General features: G+C 35.0%; 1 protein-coding gene across 1 annotated transcript; it reads left to right on the top strand.

Annotated features, from left to right (window-relative positions):
• The first annotated feature begins 1084 nt into the window (after positions 1-1084).
• LOC130053392 (uncharacterized) lies at positions 1085-5279 on the top strand. Its single transcript, XM_056160546.1, has 2 exons — positions 1085-1934; positions 2925-5279. The coding sequence occupies exon 2, from the start codon at positions 3390-3392 to the stop codon at positions 4830-4832; it is 1443 nt and encodes a 480-aa protein (XP_056016521.1). The 5' UTR covers positions 1085-1934; positions 2925-3389; the 3' UTR covers positions 4833-5279.
• Positions 5280-8601: the final 3322 nt, after the last annotated feature.

An 8601-nucleotide genomic window follows, 5' to 3' on the forward strand; every position in this document is an offset into this window, starting at 1 on the left:
ATATTTTTTTTTTATTTATCCTCTGCTCATGTCATGAATATTAACTTATACTTACTAACACTTTACAGTTGCGACATCAGCTTTCGATCTCTGGATGGCATGTTCGAGTCTCATTCCGTGTTTACTGTTTGAATTTGAATGCATTCATGGGGTAAATCTTTCAGATTTTGAAGTCCTTGGTTATATTTTGCTACGGTTTGTCATTTGTGTAAAACTTTGAGCGTCTATTCCTCCTTCAGATCGATGTACTACTTTATCTTGAGGAAGCCACTGTGGAAAAACTCTTCGTCTTGTTTTTATTGACAAGGACTGCACTAGATGCTAAGAATGGGTTAGAATTTCTATCTTGCCATTTTAATAAAGTAAACAGAAGTTTAAAAAAGAAATGGTATTGTCAAAGTATTAATATTAATTACAATTGTTATGATACATGTGAGTTCAAACTGGAATGCGATTCCCTACAAAACTACAATTTCAAACTACGGAAAGGCGTTGACAGGTAGTTACTGGTGCTCGTGGAAGGCACACTAGACTTTGAACTTAGGTGACCTTGAACTTTTGATAATTATGATTGACATTCGTGTTTGTGATACATTCATTATTAACTCAGCTTTTGAATCATTTTTGTGTCAATAAATCAGTTACTAAGTATTTCTCACGTTTTAAATTGAATGCGACATGGTGGTATGTGTTTCTTTTGTTTTCCTTTTTTACTTTTCTTTATCTGGTTAAATTTCGAACATGAATAAAATTGTAGCACAAATGTAAATTGTATTGTATTGTTTATTGGCTTTAAGCCTTACGGCTCATCAGCATAATACATATTCAATTACAAAATATAAACAAAAAAGATGTATACAGTATGAAAAGTGGAGTGAATATTAGAGGATGGACATACATGAAGAGAGTTATAAGACAAGTTTACATAAAAAAATAAACCAACAAAAACCAGCATATACATTAGACGATAGTTTGGCTAGATTCTAAGAGTAAAGCACCTTTTAAAAATTTACCCAGATTACAGATTTGTTTTCTATTATGAATTGACATCAATTGTACCAGTTTAAACATAGAAACATGCGACCAATAATAGTTTTTTTTTTATATATGCAGATCTGAGGTTTTTGTACAAAGGACATATTAAAATAAAATGATATTCGTCCTCAACTTCGTTCAAATTACAAAATTCACACAATCGATCTTGTCTTGCTGTGCCATTATATCTACCTTGTTCAATTCTAAGCTGGTGAGCAGACAATCTAAATTTTGCTAAAAGATTAATAAGATTTTCCGGAATAGATTTTGTCAAGTAAAATTGAATGGTAACATTATCAATAAGGTGTCTATACAGAATACATTTGGGTGAATTATCAAAACTTCATCTCGTGACTGCATGAAGTTGTCAGTTAAACGCTGTGTGAGACATTCTAGAAATAAAATTTCATTATTAACATAGTGGTTAAACCATACATCACCAAATCCTTTCGATAATAATAAATGCTTAACTTGGCAGCGCCAATTACAGTTCTTGTGATTGCAAATCAACATGTCATTGTAAACAGAAAGGTTCTTTTTTCTCAGCGTACGTGTTCAACCATAGATGCATAAATCTTAACCCAAACGGAATATTTTTTGACAATACACATTTCATTGAGTGTAAGGGGGGAAATGAAAAGGAAAGATATGATGTCCAGCCACAGGCAATTATATATCTTGGGTTCGAATATATTGTTAAAGAACAATAGTAAATTCAAACACAAGGAATTTAATTGCCTGTGTGTCCAATGGTCGAGTGCTTGGGAGTTTGTACTTATTTCTAGGTATAGGGAGTTTCCATTTAATTTTAGCGACGGGATTTTAAACTTTGGTTTTAAAAATACACTTTGGAAATTATCAGACTTTCAAATCAATTCAAATGCAGGCTAGATGTATTGGTAAGTATTGCCTATAGGAGTTGTGAGATTAATCACTGTTCGTTATCTTCACCTTTCATTGGTTTAAATGTATGCAATGGTTTTTGTAGCACGTCTAAATTCATTAAAATAACTTAAAGTATCTAGCATCAGTCTGGAGGGAGAAAAAAATTGACAAATCTTCCCAAAGCTGATATTGGCTCTTCTTTAAAAGAAACTACTTTTTGAAATAAATGAATTTATGACAATAATTGTACTTCCTGTGAGATATGCACAAAAAACATAAGTTTCGAATAGTCCTCTTCATGCTAAAAACATAATTGAATAATTTTTAGAGACCATTGAACAGTATCCTATTGGAGAAGTGAAGTTTGAATAATCTAATGGATCTCTGTTTCAGGTACAAAGCAGCAAATATGCAGAGGCAATGCATTGGTTGATAGAAAATAATAGTCACTACACTAATTGAAGGTACAATATATTTGATATGGTTAATGGTTTAAATAAATTGGAAAACAATTTCAGTACTTCAATAATAAACAAGAAGAAAGAGAAGTTGTAATGAAGGAAGTCAGTCTTTTGTGGCAGCTTATAATGTTAAATTATAGATTTACTTGAAAATTCTTATGTGTTCATGAAAAATATTGAAAGTGATGTGGCTTATTTTCGAAATGTTTTGTATGATTTGATAGTAATATTCAAAGATAAGGTCCCCTACGCTTGCATTTACGTGTATATATGAATGTGCATGTGCGTTTATGTTGAGACACAGTGCCATTATCGAAATATAAAATAAAAGTTTAAGAATGAGAAAACATTGACACACTGTAAACATTGGAAGAGATACTTGCAAAAAAAAAATTAAAATAGATTGAATCAGTAAAACCGTACAGGAAATCAATTTCCTTAATAAGAAAATCGTTTTTTCTTTGTACATACATACCGAAGTGCTATGGCATATTATCGCTGTCTTAGTATAGATAGTTTAATTCGTAATTACTTTTATTTCAGACAATGGAAGTGAGAACAATTTGGGAATTTAAGCGAAATATCAAACCTTGTAGTCATATCAAAATATACAGAAAAGCATTGGACTACCATCACCATGCGTTTATTGGTTGTGCAGATCAATACGGATGCGACATCTTTCATTATAAATATCGTCGGGAAGAATATTTAATGGGCCACACTCCAGCACAAATTACATGTGATAGGTTAGATTTTGATTCCTATGCCTTAAACCAAGAAGTAAAAAGTATTTTCGATTTTGAAAAAGGGCATGTTGTAATTATTGTTGCACGCAGTGACTATCCAAAGACACCAGATGAAATACAACGTACAGTCGAAAGAGCAGAATCAAGGTTGGGTGAAACAAAATATTCGATAAGTTCTAACAATTGTGAGTGATATGTTTACTGGATTTTCTCAGGAGACAATACTTCTCTAGAATTTCAGGATTGTGGTCTTGGTAAACGCATGTTTGCAGGAGCTGCCGATGCGGTATTGAGTGATGGAATTGCAAGGCCAACAAGACACGTCACATCATCTGTTGTATCAAACGTTCTAAACACAGGCTCCCGTTCGCTTCCAAAGCCAAACAATTTATCCGACATTCTGACAACCTGCAACGCACTTGGCAATTCAGCAAATGATTCAGTCAAATGCTATGCGACAAAATCAGTTTCAAATGAAGTAACTAAAGGTGTTGCTACGACAGTGTCGAAATCAGTTTCGAAGGAAGGAGCCAAATCTGTTGCTACGACAGTGTCAAAATCAGTGTCGAATGAAGTAACTAAATCTGTTGCTACGACAGTGTCAAAATCAGTTTCCAATGAAGCAGCCAAATATGTTGCTACGACAGTGTCGACATCAGTTTCCAATGAAGCAGCCAAATCTGTTGCTACGACAGTGTCGAAATCAGTTTCAAATGAAGCAGCCAAATATGTTGCTAAGACAGTGTCAAAATCAGTCTCGAATGAAGCAGCCAAATATGTTGCTAAGACAATGTCAAAATCAGTGTCGAATGAAGTAACTAAATATGTTGCTACGACAGTGTCAAAATCAGTTTCCAATGAAGTAACTAAATCTGTTGCTACGACAGTGTCAAAATCAGTGTCGAATGAAGTAACTAAATCTGTTGCTAAGACAGTGTCAAAATCAGTTTCAAATGAGGCAGCCAAATCCGTTGCTAAGACAGTGTCAAAATCAGTTTCCAATGAAGCAGCCAAATCTGTTGCTACGACAGTGTCAAAATCAGTGTCGAATGAAGTAACTAAATCTGTTGCTAAGACAGTGTCAAAATCAGTTTCAAATGAGGCACCCAAATCCGTTGCTAAGACAGTGTCAAAATCTGTTTCCAATGAAGCAGCTAAATCTGTTGCTACGACAGTGTCAAAATCAGTTTCCAATGAAGTAACTAAATCTGTTACTAAGACTGTGTCAAAATCAGTTTCGAATGAAGTAACTAAATCCGTTACTAAGACAGCGTCAAAATCACTTTCCAGGGAGGCAACCAAATCTGTTGTTCAATCCAACATGACTAAATCAGTAGTAAAAGCCGCAGAAAATACAACTGAAAATGCTAGTAGATTAGCATCAGGTGTAACAAAAGGTGCTGTTGTGACTTCATTTGTATTCGAAGGTTTTGCTCTTTCAAAGAAAGTTTACGATATAGCTAATGATGAGAACATGACTAAAGAACAGAAACAGAGAAGTACTGCAAGGGAACTTTCTTCCTCTGTAGTTGGAGTTCCTGTCGGATTATATGGAGCTACTTTGGGACAAGTTTTGATTCCAGTTCCTGTAGTCGGGGCTGCAGTTGGGGGTCTTCTCGGAAGTATGATTGGTAATGCTTTTGGAGGTGCGATTGGCGAGGGAGTTTTTAGCATTTTCAGTTCACTGTCGGTGCCATTACCATAAGTAGAAATGAAAATTCTAAATTGACAAAATATCCCCAAAAATTACCGATCATTTTGCATAATGTGCCGTTGTGTATATTTGTCTTTCATTGACACATGTGATCTAGATGGGATTCAAAACGTCCTATCTCTAACAATGTTTGTGACTTCAATATAAAGATGACGTAACACTTGTTTTGTCGTAACTGTAAGTTCTACAAACGAGAGAACGAAAAACCCTTTTGTATTTAATACACTTTAAATTTGTGGTATTGAGCACAAGCTTTCGAAAGTATTGAATACGATCTATATAGGAATTTTGGACTTAACGTTGAATGAACAGCGGAATTGTGACAGTTTAAATTCTGATGTGGGGATTCAGTTCGGCATTAAAGCGGTGTCTGACATTGATAACAGATACTTAGTATCACTTAGTACAGGTAGTAGAGTAATTTGTTATTGACATATTTTTTCATCATTTTTTTATATTCATCAATTTTAAAAGTTGCAGAAAATTTGAAATGGCCACAGCAGGTGTGGTCCACTTTGTTACAAGGTGTGTTGATTGGAAATCAGCCAATGTTTACTCGGCGTTGGTCATAGCTGAGAGTTTATTATGAAAAGGTCAATGTCGCCATCATAAAAAGCTTATGAATTAGAACCCGACACGTGCAAAGATTAAGAAAATACAGAAAATTTTACAATCCAACATACTTTGAATTTGCAAGAGAAAAAAATTCATTTGGTCAATGGTTGAGATCTAATAGAATAAATGAACATTTCAAGAACTTTCGTCAATTCATCCTAGTAGAAGAATGTGTTAATCCAGATTTGAGAACACATTTGGAAAATAAAAATGTGAGAACTAATAAGGAAGCCGTATTAATTTAAGACTCTCTCTCTCTCTCTCTCTCTCTCTCTCTCTCTCTCTCTCTCTCTCTCTCTCTCATAAGAATTTTGTAACAAAATCGCAAGCTAATAATTCATCAAAAAGTTTACACTCAGATAGAAGGAGTGTTTCTAGTCCCCAGTCACTGTCTCAAAGTAGATCTACGTCCGTTCAAGGTCAGGACGTTATGAAGGTTCCTCTGGTGTGGAATCGCTTACTACTTGTACTTATTGTAAGAAAAAATGGCATATGATTAGTGAATGCTTTAAGCTTAAGAGAAGAAAAGAAAATGACAAACCGCAGTCGCATGCTTGAACAGCATTTAGAAATGCTGATGTTCGGGGTTCAAAGTCCAGTTCTGTTAATTATATGAAGGATTGTACGCCCTTTTTGTCACAAGGATTTCTTTTACTCAATGGCTCTAGTAAAAATAAGCCTGTTCAAATTTTAAGAAATACTGGTGCTGTAGACTTTGCTTTTAAAGAATGTTTGCCTTTGTCTGAGCAGACTTCTACTCGTGGGTCAGTTTTATTACAGGGTGTTGAGTCAGGCATCACTTTTGTTCCTTTACATAGAATTTATCCAAAATCAGATTTCATTACTGAACCAGTTATCGTAGGTGTTCGACTTACTCTTCCTGCTGCTAGGCAACGATTTAGCTGATGCCAGAGTTGTACTTAATCCCATAGTATATGAAATTGAAAGCAAGCTTAGTGATGTGAACTATGTAATTAAGAAACTTGGCCGGAGTAACGAAAAACGAGTTTGTCACATTAACATGTTGAAATAGTATTTTGATATTAGGTTATATTATTGGAGGATAAATGATACAACCTCATTCAGATAAAGTTAAAGTCGTCCAGAAAGCCAGTCGCGCTATTACAAAGCAACAGCAGCGATCATTTCTTGGCTTGGTGCACTTGTACAGGAAATTCATTCCGAATTATTCTCATATTCTTACCACTTACAGATCTGACAGGGAAGTTGGCTTGAAATAAGTTACAATGGACAAAATCACAAGAAATATAGTGTTCGAACATCTGGAGAGAACCTTAATGTCCTTGCCGATTTTAAAATTATATATATGTATCAAGTTACCATTCCTCAAACGGACGCTTCAGACAGAGGCCTTGGAGCAGTCCTTTTACAGGGGGAAAGCGGGCAGAAACGGCTCATCGCGTATATGAGAAGAAAATGAAACGGTACTGAAGAAAATTATTCAACAATGAAAAGGGAATGTTTGTCAATGTTTAGGTCGATACAGAAGTTTCACAAGTTATTGTATTCGCGCGAGTTTGTCTTAGAAACAGACCATTAACCCTTAATTTATCTCAACAATTCAAAGCTTCTCGCCTCAAGACTTATGAGGTGGGCGTTGACATTATAATATCCAATATCATTGGGATTTCGCCATTTAAACGCAAATGACTCCGCACAGGCTGATGAAATTAAGAACACATTGATGAAAACAGCTAGTCACCTTAATTTACTGATGGACTTTCTTCTAAACGAGAAAATCGTGTGATTCATTCAGTTCCCACCCACATGAAATGAACTTAATACTTATTCATCTAATGGCATTTCGAAAGCTCTACTAGTATCTCCGCATCCCCTCATCCAACGTCCACATGTGTCTCCGATGTAATAAATGTCTCCAATATAGGCCTATGCGAGACTTGAGCCCGTTTAGGTTTGGAAACGAAAGTAAAACCCATGTCTATGTCCACTAACAAAAAAAACACTTGGAATATGTTTACACACTCGTCGTTAAATACATGTAACTGTGTATCTAATGTAAAACTTATTCGGTACAAATTGTGATGCACCATATGCGCATTTCGACAAATGTCTCTTCAGTGATGCCCAATCCGAAAATTTGGAAATCCGAAAAAAAAACAATAAACTTGTAAGAGCTACAAGGAAAAACAGAGTGCCAAAGACTGAAGCCAAATACATGTACGTCGAAGGGTCAGAGCTATGCATGGGGGAGATAATCCTTATTTTTGAAATGAATTTCTAAATTTTATCACAGCAATTAAATATGCATCCGTATTTTCAAGCTAGTAACGAAGTACTTAGTTACTGGGCTGTAGAGGCCCTCGGGGACTAACAGTCCACCAGCAGAGGCCTCGACCCAGGGGTCGTAATGTAAAACTTATAAGGTACCAATTTTGATGCACCAGATGCGCATTTCGACAAATAATGTCTCTTCAGTGATACTCAAGCCGAAATTTTTGAAATCCGAAAAAAAAACAATAAACTTGTAAGAAAGGAATACAGAGGGCCAAAGACTGGAGCCATATACGTCGAAGGATCAGAGCTATGCATAAGGGAAACGCACGCATTTGATCAGGCCTAACTGGGACTCGGACTTCGCGCTGCACTAGAAGACTTTCCCCATATTGATTGAACCTAAATTTTAAGCCTACAGTCTCATTGTTATCACCTGTCAGTTTTCTATATACTATAGTTAGAGTTATCTAACTAAATTTTTTTAACCCTTTCTTTACCGTATTGGTCAATGGCGCGTAAAAACAGAACTACGCAAAATGAGTGCCTCTAAATCTTTGAAACTACGGCCATAAGATATATGATCTATATATCATATTTTTGGAAATTTTCTTTATTTTGTAACTATGTAAAAATCAATTAAGTAAGTAAAGTCATTAGATTAACAAAAACATTTAAAACGAAGGATGGGTTTGTCTAAATATGACGCAATGCTTTGTCGCAAGGTCATTTTCCCCCTCGATATGATTTTTTTTATTTTCCTTATGAATTCAATATTTTTTATATTTTTGAAAAGCATATATCCCCTGCTTTCAGAAGATATAAAAAAAAATTTAATGGCTTGCAAAGTTATAAGAAAGTAGCAATTTTTTGCACATGTACGTTTTCTTAC

This window comes from Ostrea edulis, chromosome 3, assembly GCF_947568905.1.
Source record: "Ostrea edulis chromosome 3, xbOstEdul1.1, whole genome shotgun sequence".
In the NCBI taxonomy this organism is placed as follows: Eukaryota; Metazoa; Mollusca; class Bivalvia; order Ostreida; family Ostreidae; genus Ostrea; species Ostrea edulis.

What these genes read in the sequence shown, in the direction of transcription:
- LOC130053392 (XM_056160546.1), top strand. Translation starts at nt 3,390, where the DNA reads ATGTTTGCAGGAGCTGCCGATGCGGTATTGAGTGATGGAATTGCAAGG.